General features: G+C 46.6%; 1 protein-coding gene across 2 annotated transcripts; it reads right to left on the reverse strand.

Moving 5' to 3' along the window:
• Positions 1 to 468: 468 nt before the first annotated feature.
• rev1 (REV1 DNA directed polymerase) lies at positions 469 to 11,744 on the reverse strand. Of its 2 annotated transcripts, none has more exons than XM_076014560.1 (22): positions 11,385 to 11,744; positions 10,128 to 10,203; positions 9,809 to 9,941; positions 9,466 to 9,634; positions 8,838 to 9,377; positions 7,875 to 8,716; positions 7,581 to 7,679; positions 7,129 to 7,245; positions 6,913 to 7,039; positions 6,694 to 6,822; positions 6,353 to 6,507; positions 6,160 to 6,279; positions 5,846 to 6,066; positions 5,590 to 5,762; positions 5,073 to 5,296; positions 4,815 to 4,990; positions 4,487 to 4,726; positions 3,938 to 4,037; positions 3,354 to 3,562; positions 3,117 to 3,264; positions 2,476 to 2,578; positions 469 to 2,384 (listed from the first exon to the last, which is right to left on the reverse strand). In XM_076014560.1, exons 2-22 carry the CDS (start codon positions 10,191 to 10,193, stop codon positions 2,273 to 2,275), a joined length of 4,203 nt encoding a protein of 1,400 aa, XP_075870675.1. In that variant the 5' UTR covers positions 10,194 to 10,203; positions 11,385 to 11,744; the 3' UTR covers positions 469 to 2,272. The 2 variants fall into 2 exon arrangements, with proteins under 2 accessions (XP_075870675.1, XP_075870676.1); XM_076014561.1 differs by lacking the exon at positions 11,385 to 11,744 and adding an exon at positions 10,718 to 11,343.
• Positions 11,745 to 13,692: the final 1,948 nt, after the last annotated feature.

The raw sequence follows: 13,692 nt of genomic DNA on the forward strand, positions 1-13,692 counted from the left end.
TGATGCGTCACAGTCGTAGCGGATGTTACGTCAAAAGCAACAATAAGAGACGTCGGGGGAAATTAATATATATAAAAAAAATATATATATATATTTTTTAAGTATTACATAGCTTTGATTAGTTTGTGCATAAATTAATCTATCCAACTTGTTATTTCGCCAACGATAATCGGTTTAAGAATTAGCGTTCTAAAGAAAAACAACAGCAGTACAAGCCCTCCCAGGATGCACTTCTGAGGAAGCTGGCGGGACTTCTTGCCCCGCCCCCTTCATTATCACGCGTTCATGGGTTTTACGTAAGTATAACAAATCCCACATATATATATATTAGCTAGGTTTTAATTTACACACCTGCATTTTAAGGCTGTTGGGCAACGTGAAAAGTAAAAAAAAAAAAAAAAAGACGAAGAAGAACGAAAGTAAAAACAAAAAGAAAAAAAAAAGTGAAAAGTAAAGTTCCACGACTCATTATTAATACAGAATTTACAGTTTATTACCAAGATTTAGAAAACTTACAAACAAGTTCACAGCTTCAGGTCTTCAGGCACAAGCCAGTTCAAAGAAGTCAAGACTGGCCGATTTAAACCTCTGACAAGATATGAGCAGTTGAAGAGAAGCAAACACTTTTGAAGTGAGTGAAGACGTGCACATTCTGAATTACATTCGACAGGATAAATTAATTTAGTTGCATATTGAAATACGGTTTTAAACCAATTTTTGTTTTAACCAGACACTTGTCTTGCATGATGAGATCACCAGCCAGCCTGCCACATCTGATGACCAATCAAGAAACTTAACGTCACAGAAATACTTTGCGTTAGCCACAAACCATACAGGACACCAGATAAAGCAGATAAGGATAAAATCTCCACGTTCAGATATCGGAAGATGAATGCAATTTGCACTTGGGGGAATTTCAGTGTCAAAACTGTTGGAATTTTCATTCCAAAGAGTACGGAATAATAAGAGTCGACTTTGGTTACTTGGAGGATAAACATCTGTGGGTCATCAAAAAGGGTGGATGTGCAACTCAGTTTCCAGAGTTTGTCAGGACAAAATGGTTGCCAAATTTAATTTCATTGTTTTGACCCTGGTAACAAGGCTGAAGACACACATGGAAAGCATGACTTACTCCAGACACAAGCGCTTTATGAAATGTTACATCACCTTTAAGGGACATCTTACTTTCTAACAGCTAAATAAAAAGATGCATAGGTCCTAATTAAGTCTTTTACATCCCCAGTCAAGTCAGAGTTACTCTGACAACTAATATGTCACCTTATTAAGCAAGAGCTTTGGCCGGTTTCTGATTTCTGCCTTCAAACACTTACAGTAAAAGAGTGAGAAGATTTACAATTTAAAGACAAGTTACTAAGAATCCACTACATGTAAACAATACAAGAGGCAAAAACCTCCACATGTATCTTTTCTTTAGACTTTAAAACAAGTGTCTTTAAAATATTATTTACACACTACAATACCATGGTTTGGCACTTTTTTGAGAGATGAGAAATATAGACACAGCTGTGTGCAGCAGACTGGATCTTTTTCTTTCTTTCTTTTTTTTTTAGGACAAAAACGTAGGTTTTTCACAGGTTAGCAAAAGTGTCATCAAGCACCAAAGAAAATGAAAATAAACACTAACATTTATATTCCCGTAAGATTTCTGTTATAACCTGTATAAAGGTGGCGCTGTGACACAACCTAAATCCAAAATGAGTTGAAACTCAATGATTGTTGAACACAGTTCTTAAAAAACAAAACAAAAAACGACTTGTACTGCATTGGTATCATAGAAAATGAAATCCCTCCAACTGTGGCAGGACATTACTTAAAAGTTATAATAATCACAGTTGTCAAGGATGGAATTCTTTCACTGGGAGGAGGGAAGTTTTAGCCAAACACAGACCATAAAAAGATTTTATTTTTTATTTTATTTTATAAAAATGTCACTAATTTGAGAAATGAGGCTGAGCATTCGTTAGAAAACACCTCGGTATGAAATTCTGTCAAACAGCTAAAAACCGCTACGATTACATCCGTTGGCTAGTTGTATGAATTCAGAATGTAGTTCCCGTGTTTCGATTAGTCTTTTGTTGATTAACGTTTCCAAAAAAAGTGATCCTCTGCAAATGTGTCGAGTCTGTTGTTCGTGTCTCAGGAGGCCACTGAGACCTTTTTGGCGAAAGTTGCAGTGTTGTCACCTTCGAGGTGAAGAACAATCATGATTTAGACGATTCTGATGATTTCGAGAACCAGTACACCTTTGCCTTCATGTTATCTTTAAGGTGCTGCCGTAGGCCTGCTGCACCACCACCTGCACGTTGTCCAGGATGAAGTCGAAGGCCATGCTCCACACAGACTCCACCGACTGCTGCATGAGTCTGCGGAAAAGAGATCGAGGTGAGATGACGGAAACTGGCACAACGACAGAATGCAGGGAGGAAGTAGAGCCCTCTGTAGTGCACACTGTACCTTTTCATATATTTTATGATCAAATCCAACTTCTCAAGATCTTTATCGTCGATTAAATCAGTGCAGTACTTCACCACCTGCAGGATGTCCTCCTCCATGGGTTCTAACATGAGGAAAATGTTGTCAGAGGTGCGTTCTTACACACATGCGCAACAAGGCTGCCTCGAATGGAGGAGTACACGTGCCAAAATTAAATAAATACATTGTGAAATAATTACATTTGTTTCTGAATGTTTCATTAGTAATTAATATACTGTTTAATTTTATGTAAAAACAAAAACAAAAACAAAAAAAAACATCAATATTTCATGATGTTTTGATTATTTCATGGATCCGTGTTGCAGCACTTCATGAATACATTTTATTGGTCAAACTTGGCCATCAAAGTCAGTAGGTTCACGAAGCGCCGCAACACAGGACCATGAAATAATTAAATGCAACATTAAATAATTAAATGCATCATGAAAAAAATTATGTTTTTTTAATATATAAAATGTAGTGGTATTTTAATTCATTAATGAAACATGCATTATAACATTTAATAAATTTTTTTTTTACATTCAATTAGGCATTTCACAATGTATTTATTTATTTAATTTTGGCACTTTTAGTCTTAGTCCATAGCCTCGACTCTTGTCTACCTGTTATGGTGGTGACCCATTCCTTTAGAAGGGTTCTGATGTCCGTCAGGTCATAGGCTCCCGCCAACGCTGGAGCAGGCCGAGGGGTGAATGTGGTCAGAACCGCTGCTTCTTGTTTTGAGGTGGACGTAGAAGGACCATTTTCCACCTGGGGAAGATCAACGGAGGCAAACTTATAGAATCTGGCTGAGCGAAACAGACGTTCGCGGTCGTGTCTTCAACACGCCGCCAGCTCACCTTGCTGATGGCCGTCAGTTCCCTTGACTTGACGGCCAAAGGAAGCGCTTTGGTTGGGCTGCTTGCCGTCTGGCACCTCTTGACAGGGGAAGGACCTTTCTTAGCTGGGCTTCCGGCATTCTTTCTTTTGTACCGCCGCTTCACACGTCCCATTCCAGTCCCGACTGCCGACTGTTTCAGCAGCAACAGCGAATTCTTCTGCTCAGGTACTGAGAAACAGCCACACAACAACAAAGTCTACATGAAGGGGATTGAATGGCGGTAACAACACACAGCAGGGGGAAGATTTTAATTGTAATGTAAATCTTGGAACTTCCAACTCGCCTTACTTAGAGTAATGCGTTTATGTAATAATCAATTTAATATTTTTTTCAGCTTTAAAAAGGGTACTACTGAATTTATTATCTGATGAACTTTGTAGAGTTCCCCCATTTCATCTTTGATTTGCAGAACATTTTTCATTGTGCTTAGGAATGGGATGCAGCATTCATGGATGAAAATGAGTCTAATATGGAACATTAAACTTCTACTAGAACCTTCCAGATATTGTTTGGAATACGCGACTCATTTCTGGACAGACGTACATATTTTACCCTGGGCCTGGTTATGTTGTCCACGGTTGTAGGCGGACTTCAACTCCTCCTGGAGGTCTTTGGGAAGGGCAGCAAATACATCTGGATCGACCTGTCGTTCGGAGAACCAGATGTTGATTGAGGAAAGGCTGAATTTCTAATCGCAACTAAATCAGCAGTGTGCCATTGCAGACTCTTAAAACAACAATTTGGAAAAGTACTATTTTTATTTTACATCCCCTTATTCCAAGTTGATTATTTTTTTATTTTTTGAAGCAAAGTTCTTTTTTTGAAAATGTTTCAAAATAGTTGGCAAAGCAGCGAAATGTAATGTAAAAGAAAATTCTTAAAAGATACCTTGCTGAGATAAGACATTGCTGTTTGATTTAGAAGCAACCTTGAATTTAAAAAAATAAAATTTTTCTGTTTTGTTATTATTTTCCTTTGATATATAAAGTCTTGGTCTTGTCTCAATCTCGATACTCTTGTTAATGTCTTGGTCTCGGTTGGTGCAGTCTTGACTGCAACACTACATGCAACCATAAAAAGCTGGAACCTTACCTGGGAGAAATTTGGCAGCTCCAGGATGATCCCTGGACTGTTTGGAATGTGCAGCAGCAACGTGCCAACAGGTGGCGTGTATGGCGCGGGGACAGAGGTGGGGGGACGAGGAGGAGTGGTTGGACAGGACAGTGGCGCAGCAGGCTGCGGTTTGCTGGGTTTCCAGTCTCGACTGGTCCACGACCGCTCCACTTGTTCCCTCAGCTCTGCAGGCAGGGCCTCCAGGACGGAGCGATCCACCTTAGACGACGTGAAGAAGCGTTTAAATTTGCCTTATTCCGTCTTCTGCCTTTATTCTGTTAGTCCAACCTTTCCATGGACTCCTCACCTGTGAGGGCGACGGGACCTCGATGCTCAGGTTGAGTTGTTCCCGATGGTGTTTTGGGGTTTGCCTGCACGCCGGCAGGTCTCTGCTCGTGCCCGGGACCGGCTCCGGAGAGGACTGAAGATGAGACGATGGGGCCGCGGTTGAGGAAGTCTTCTCCTGATGCACCTCAGCAGCATCTGCAACAAAAGATGAACGGCCAAACTTATAATTCCCGACAAGCAAGACCGATGACAAAAAAACGAAAGTCGTCACACTGACCTCGGTGGCCCGCTTTGCCGCTCACGCCGTGCTCCAGCAGCATCTCCTTGATGGAACGCGTCCGGAGCCCTGCCGAATCCTGCCGCGCGTGTCCGTCCAGGAGCTGCACCTGGATGCCGACCCCCCTGAGGTCCTGCACCTGCAGCTTCATGGCATGGAACAGCTTGATGACGGCTGCCGCAATCAGCTGCCCGCTGTCAGTGGACTGGGCGAGCATCACCGTCCTGACAGAGAAGGCAGGCAAAGTACAATTACGAGGACGCCGACGGTGCCAATTTTTGGAAACTATGATGAAGAAAGTGTCTCAATGTCATTACGGACATATGACGGTTTAAAAGGACAGGTCTTCAGACCTATGTGTTCCCATCATCCAGTTTTCTGTCCATACTGTAACGCTTAACGTTCAATTACTGATCTATTAACACCACCTGTAGTTATTTTCCCTCGTTTATCTCACAATATGTCATATTATAAACTTGTACTGTGAGATTTATGGGTGAACGTTAACACAACTTACCTGGCAAAGTTATCACATATGCCGTGTCCACCGTATTTAGAAGGTTCCAGCGGAGCTCCGACCTTCCGGACCATAACCTTCAGTGTGACCCTGCGACCCCGCAGCCCAGCTTCTTTCAAACGCTTTTGTACCTCCATGGACAGGTTGGTCAGGAAACACTCGGCCTCGTCCACCTGGCAGCAGAGGGGAAAGCGAGACAAGTTAGAGAGGAAACCTACGGGGAGGGTGACAGGCAGGCAGAACAAAGAGCTCTGACCTTCGTGAAGCGGATGTTGTAGTTCATCTCAGCGGAGACGGACTTCCTCTCCTTTTCGTAGCGGACGGGTCGGTCGTCGAGACCCCTGCAGAAGCGGAACAGCGTTTGTCCGGTCCGGGGTCCAAACTTCTTTTGCAGCTGGGACAGAGACACCTGCAGGAGGTCCCCGCACGACCTCACGCCCATAGCGGCCAACTTCCTGCCCATGACAGGTCCCACACCTGGAGACGTGGTTGAGCCGCGTGTTATCACCAGGGAGCATGGCAACAGTGTCGTGAAAGCAGACACCAGCGGCAGGCGGCGCTGCGTCTCACCTGGTAAGCTGGTCACCGGAAGATCCCTGATGAAGTCGTCCACGTCTTCAGATCTCAGGAAGTAGAACCCGTCTGGCTTGGCCTTCCGGGTGGCCAACCGAGCCAACAGGATGTTGGACCCTGAGCAGAGAGTCAGTCAGTCGAGGTTCTAATGCACACAGTGTAATGATGTATTTTTCAACACGAGACCTACCCATGCCCGCTGAGGCACAGCAGCCCGTTTTCTCCTTGATGTCGGCTCTGATGGCTCGGGCCAGATCTTCTGGACGGACGCCCAGCTCAGTCAAGAGGGAGGAGCCGTCTATCAAGACTTCATCGCAGCTCAGAGCCTCAATGTCATGGGTGTAACTGCAAAGAACGGGTATTGATAGATTAGATTAGCTTATAACTGCCTGCATTACATTTTTTTGGGACATCCTCTATTTCCCTAGTTGTGGGAATATTTCAGAAAATAAGCCCATTTAAGCAACTATGGTATCGAAGAATAAATACAGTGTATAATGTAAAAACAGACAAAAAAAAAACAACTCTTACCCTGCGAGTGTCTCATACAAAGTGAGGGCCACCTCTTTGTAGGCCTCGAAGTCATACGGGACCGACTGCAGCGAAGGACAAAGCTGTTTTGCTTTCCCAAAAAACATTCCGTTCCTCACACCTGCCTGCCTGCGAGACATAAACGGATTTACAGACCAGTATCTTACAAAGAACCTTGGCTCCTTTACTGGCTCCTAGTGATTTAGATGACCCCGTTACCTGGCCTCGTAACTGCAGGATGCAATCTCAGCCATGGAAAGCGCGGTAGCATCCTGGCCCAGTCCGTTGGCGTGGGAGTCGGGACTCTCCTGTGAGGGGCTTCTGTGCAGATCCTCGTCTTCAAGATCTAGGAGGCGGGACAAGGGATGTTACCAGACACTAACATGAAGGAAAGGAGAGACTCAATGGTACGCGTGACGGGTGCGACGGCCTCACCAGGCCGAGGATGGTCCAGCTTCTTCTGGTAGTACTGCTGCTCCAGCTGAAAGTTGACCCCGGCCCTCTGCGGCACCCGGCCTGCCCCACGGTTGCTGGTCACGGCGACAGGCTTCCCTGAAGGGAAGCAATATATTCAACCGGGTGGACGGACTTAAAAGCGTGAGATGTCTCTCGAGTCACTGCACACTAAGGAACCTCACAAACTGCAGCAAAACATGCATTAAATCCAGGTGCTATCGGTGAACAATTCCTGTTGTTTATTGCCGTGTCCTTCACCAGTCCCATTGTCTATCATCTGTAAGACTGATGGAGGACAAGCACTAAAATGCCTCTATATTAAATAGAAATACCCAGACATATTTACAACAACACGACAACCCCAGTTGTTCTTTTCAAGTCATTCCCCTTCGTCAAAGTCCTCATCTGGAGTCATTTTTTCAAAGCCTCACCTTTGAGCTCCGGCCGATGACGGATCCCGACAGAGACGAAGAAACAATCCATGTCCACATGAAGAATGCAAGACTTCACACTGGCAGGTGTTGTCGTACCTGGCAACGCAAACAGCCCACGTGAGGCCTTCGTGGACACTTTTCAAGACGGTGCAAAATACATGAAGACATCAAAGCAACAACGGACCGTCTTGACACTATCCAAGCGGTTGCCTCCATCTCGCTTTGTACTGAAAAGCTGGATTTGGCATGAACGCAGCTTCAAAGTGATGGAAGCGACTCGCTCTCCCTTACCTTCGCTGTCTGCCGAGTGTTGCGCCGCAGATCTCCTCAGGCGGTCCTTCCCCGGAAAAGAGGCAGCCCCCGCTGCCTTTCGCTTACAGTGCAGTTCATTGACGTACTCTGAAAAGCCCGTCCGCCATGTGGAGATCTGGTGCAGCCGCGAGTGGGAGTAGTACTCTGAGATCAAGCCGCCCGTTTGTTCCAGCAGCTGCGCCGGAGACTTGGCCGGAGACGGCCTTTCGGACGCCGAGCCGAGTCTGACGGTCGCACTGGATGTGTTCAGCGAAGCCGGGTCCGACGCGGAGGTGCTGTGGTGACTTCCGTTCAGTCGGATGGGGGGACTTGGAACGGAGCAGGGCGCGGGTGAAAGAGGACTCTGTCGGGGGTCGGAAGAAGCGCCGCTGGGTGACTGGAAGTGTTGGATGAGCGAGTGATTCTCGGCAGCTTTCGCAGCCTCTCGGTAGGAGGGAGGTGAAGTTCTGGGAGTGTCCTTGTTGCCCAAATGTGAGCCACACAGCTCCGGGGACGAAGGGGACGGCTCGGGCTGCTTTGGAGGACTGTGGGGAAACTCATACGGGTCGGGTTTGGCCTGAGTCCCTGCCGAGGGACTCTGAGGTTTGTTGAGCGAGCTCTTTGCTCCGTGTCTCCGTAGTTCCTTGTCAACTGAGAGTTTGTCTGCGTCAGAGGACGAGTCCTCCGACTTTAAGGCACCATTAACAAGGTGAGTGTGACCGTTGGTCAAGGGAGCCTCACTCACACCCTGTGGGACTGCGTCCTCCCTGCAATGCTCTTCTTGCATTTCACTCATTTTTGAATGGCTCATCACATCCAATGAGGTCTGTAATACTCCGTTTCTAAAAGAGGGGGAACAAACATCTAGTTAATAAAAACCAATCGGAACATTGTTTGTGTGAGGGGGGGAAAAAAACAAGCCTCCGACATCTGGTTCACAGATTTAAACCGGCATTTACTCACTTTTTTGATTTCATCTCTTTGCAACCACGCTGGGCAGAGTTGCGGGCAGAGATGATCTGAGGTTGCTGTTGACCGGCCTGCTGGGGCTCAGAGTTGAGCTGAGGCGTTTGAAGAGCAGACCCTGGAGGCCTGTGCAGCTGCTTGGCTAGACTTGAACCGGACGGCGCGAAGACGTGTGAGTGATCTCTGCGCTTGAGATCCGCCTTGAGATGTCTGAACGCTGCAGGACTTTGCGTGGGGTCGGTGAAGTGAGCGGCAGAGCGCCGCTGGGTTGGCTGAGGTTGCGCGTTGCCTTGGTAAAGTGGACTGGAGGTGCGGCGTGGGGCGGTGTCGCCCTGACAGCTGGACGAAGAGAGCTCGCCGTTGAGGGCAGAGCGCTGCGGCGGGTAAAGCTGATGACAGACGACTGGCTGGGGATGCGCTCGGCTCGGTCCGGCGATCTCAGACGTCGGCTGCCGAGTCATGATGGGGAAAAGTGCGCCTTTCTGTTTGGCGTACAGTTGGTACTGCAGGTAAGGCAGCAGACATCCAGCCTTGACGCTGGGGTGGGAAAAAAGGGAAAGACGGTCTCAGCTAATGATGCAAATCGCAATGACGAAAACAGCAGAAATACCGACGTTAAACACACCTGTCAGTGATCCACTGCGGCCGGATAACCTTTTCCCCTTTGAGGTCCTGAATTTTGTTATTGGGCAAGTTATTGGCGATGATGTGGGTGGTCTTGGAACGAGAATAGTAGACGTGGAACTGGCCGCCGTGCAGCATCATCAGCCTGCGCAGCTCATCTGCACTGGGCTCTGCAAAATCATCACGTGTTTAAGTTACAACTTTTCCCAATTAAACCAATTTTTATCAATTTTACTTTATGTGATTTTTTTTTAGGACGGCCATTTCTTCTTTGTCTTCAACTTTGTTTTTTGTTTTTTAATTGCAAACAGACTTTCATCACAAACCAAATGCTCTCGACTTACCCGTGTATCCGTTGACGTAGATGGACACGCCACCGAATATGTTGGAGTACGACCCTTCCTTCTGCTTTTCCCTGGGGGCATCGAATCTAAACTGCTCATCCAGTTTAGAGACTTTGGCGGCCATGTAGCCGCCCTACAAATGAGGAGTAGAGGAAGGTGTGAGAAAAATCCAACATTCACACACACACCACATCCACTGACTACCAATGAACTGGACAAAAAAAAAAGACGCTCACATTGAATCACAATTACATTGGCCTGTCATAGTGGTACAATACAAACTTAGCACTGGGATAGGACTCACACGACGTGTACTCACCCGACTCGCCCAACCATTATCGTCACCGGTGTTGGCTTTCTTCTTCATCCATCCATCTCGACTCATTCTGAGCCACCTTGGAGAAAAAGGGGACGCTATAGATTCACTGTGCTCTTAATTAAGCAAAATTCATGAAGGAAAATAAATAAAAGAAACTCCCGCAAGCGAAACTTGATGTGAGAATGAGCAGCAAGGATATCGAGGAAGAGCCAGTATTCAGAATTCAATGACATTTTTTTATGACTGGATGGATGAGAAAAGCAGCACTTGGGGATTTTCTTAGTGGACAACACGTGTTCGCTTTGGTCCAGATAAAGTAGTGAGGCACAGTCTCTTCTGGTGCAACTTTTAACAACTGCAACCCTCAAGTTGATGCTACCTGGCTGAAATGACCTGCTTTAATGTGACAGACACATGGTCCGTCCAATCACCCTCCAGGTTTTCTCTCAAAAGGCCCTCGTCTTCCAATCCAAATGTCTTATATGGGAACTTTGTATTATAAAAAGGTCCCGTATAAGGCTTATAATTATATGTACAAAATAAATTCCAGCTGGCTTAACAGGTAAATGCGTTTCAGAACACGAATATACCTTTAAGATTTTAACGTATTTTATTGGTATCCAGCAACGGCGAACAACTCAAGGGGGCGAAGCGAAGCAGCGACCTGTTAACGGGTGAGTGTTCTTCCAGCGAATTGTCACTGTGCTTAAACGCAGTAGTAATGTCAAGTGTCATGACGCTGGCTGTACTCTAGAGGCTGCGAGTCCAAGGGCATGTCCGGGCAGCTCCTCTTGCTGCTGACAGGTAGCTTACAACAGAGCCCCATGTGGCACTCTGACACATCTCCCGTGTAAGGAATCAAGGCAGGCAGGCAGGCAGGCAGGCAGGCTAGCATTAGCCTAGCTCGTCACTCCGGGACAAAGCTCCGCCAGTTGCCTTCTGCTGTTGCTAGTGATTCGCTAAAGTCGCCGCGGCACGACACGGCACGACACGACCGCGACGTTTGCAACTCGCCCGGAGCAGACAGTGTGGGTGACAGCGAACGAGTGCAAATGTGTGTTGGCTGCAGTCCGCGACAATGTTGGCAAAAAAAAAAAAAAAAAAAATACAAAAAAAAAAAAAACACGATCTGCTAAACAATGGGAGAAAGACGCGGTTGCGGTTGACAGTTAAGTTCGGCGCCACGTTAATCGCTGGTGTAAACAAACAACGTTCCGAGGTGAATGCTGGTGAGCGGAAGTCACTTCTTTTCTTTACCTTTGATCCTGTCAGTCGGGGGTGTTCGGGAGTCTCTCACACACACAAACACACGCACACGCGCACACACACACTTCCCTCTGCGGAGAAAGCCCCCCAACACAAGAGTCCTGTGTGCGCGCACCGATTACGAGGAAAGAACGCGGCAACTGGCGAAACGAGGAGCATCCACTCGGTTCGCCGCCTCACTGGTGACTTTTATTCCACGGACAAGTGCTCCAGGACGGGTCCAAGCTGCCCTCCCTACGGTTCGCTGCCGCGCCATGTCTGCAAAACATTTTCGCACACCCTCCCGGTGCTGCTGCTCTCCATGTCTGCCGCCTGATCCATTTGCTTTCCCTTTTCTGTGCGAATCAAGTGCACGTACCGTCGGTGTGTGAGTCCGGATGGAGGTTTTCAAAATAAAATGTATGTCAAGTGGGAGTGGGGAGGTCCATTATAGTAATCTTCAGGCCTTAGTTTTTCCACCCCAGACCTCAGTGGAGAAGCGTCGTTCATTCATTCATTTTCTATACCCGCTTCTTCCTGAGATGGGGGTCTGCTGGACCCAATCCCAGCTGTTTTAGGGCAAAGGCAGGGTGACACCCTGGACAAGTCGCCAGTTCACCGCAGGGCCACATAGAAACAAACAACCACTCACACTCACATGCACACCTACGGACAATTTAGAATGTCCAATTGACCTGACATGCATGTTTTTGGACTGTGGGAGGAATGTGGAGAAGCTTTGTATGATAAATTCTCAATAAAACAGCATTTCTATCCACTGGTTAGACTCTTCCAAAACGCTCAATTCATGTTCATGTTAAAGTAATACTTATTTACAATTTTGTAGGTCTTCATAGTGGGCTAAAAGTAGGTGCAAGGTGGTCCAAGTGGGCAGAGCTAATTCCTCATGTTGTCACTGAGCCGAGGAAGTCCCTCATTAATGCCACTGGTGACATCACAAAGGGATGATTTGTCACTCTCAGCTCACTCATAAAAAGTGGAGCAAGCAAAAGAAGTAATGGATGGACTTAATTTTAGGCAGTTTGACAGGTTGAAGACAGTGTAAAAACAATTATTATTATTATTATTATTATTATTATTATTATTATTATTATTATTATTATTATTATTATTATCTCACGTGCCCGCACACAAAGGCCGTGCGTGTAGATTGTTACTTTATTTCCACGAAGAGATATGCTCCACTTCCGGTGCTCTGCGGTTCCCTTGACCTAGTCTGAACCCCCCTCCTCCTTGTTTTGAGCTGGGAGTTTGCTTTAGTGCTGCCTCTATGCGGGCGAGTACATGTCACCTGAAGTGACTGTGGCAGTCCCCCCCTTCCACACTACTGACCCTCCTTTGATTTTTATGGAACTCACGCCGGCCACCAGGGGACATCTCACACCACGTGACTCGCCGATCGTGCTCATGAGAATTAAATTAAAATACAAGAAAATAAAAACATGCTTCCGCCGGCTTTGAGCAGGCACTCTGTCGTCCACAAGACTTCGCAAGGTCGCCCACACAAACTCCGTCTTGCTCTCATTATTTGCAGGAGACAGCCAATCGGGAGCAGGCAGTCTACGATTGATGGGGTTTTATGCTTGCTTGCCCCCCACTATCCCTCCATCGTGCCTGCGCACTGTCTGGCTGCGGGAGCGCGACTGTCCTCAGACGGCCCAACACGCAGCCAGAGCAGAAACCGATGGCTGTGACGCGCACGCACGTGTGGACGAGCAGCCGCCGGAAAACGTCACATCCCGACAGTGTATGATATCCGCTGTGACGTTGCGTGGACGGCCAAAAAAAAATGTAAAAGGGAAAAAAACAAAAAACAAAACAAAACTGTTGATCATGACCTGGTTTGACCCGACAGACACGTGATCTAAATTTTTATCTAATGTACTTCAATACGTTTAATATATATCCTCAATCTCCTTGCATGATTGCCATATATCGCATATATATTAATTTGAAAAAAAAAAAAAAATCAAAACAGGATGCTACTGATATGGAGCTTGTCTTCTCCGAGGAGCCCCCTTATTGGCTGCTCGCTGTTGCTATGGTACCAGACATCAGATGTTGAAGTTTCATCGGCGGCCTGTGTGTCGGAGGCAGGCAGGAAGTAGTTGAGGGAGTGAGGGAGTGATGTGTAGATAGGGGAGCAGACTATAATGAGTCTGACTCACACAGGACCTCCGACACCAAGAGTGTGTTAGCGTGTTTGCGAGAGGAGCGGGCGGGGAGGGAGGGGGGATTATGGGATCAGTTACTGTCCCATGGAGGTGGAAATTGAGTGAAATGCTGCAGAGCTGGATGA

The sequence above is a fragment of the Nelusetta ayraudi genome, unplaced genomic scaffold (genome assembly GCF_046127955.1).
Source record: "Nelusetta ayraudi isolate G7.1 ecotype Tasmania unplaced genomic scaffold, CSIRO-AGI_Nayr_v1 ptg000169l, whole genome shotgun sequence".
Classification (NCBI taxonomy): Eukaryota; Metazoa; Chordata; class Actinopteri; order Tetraodontiformes; family Monacanthidae; genus Nelusetta; species Nelusetta ayraudi.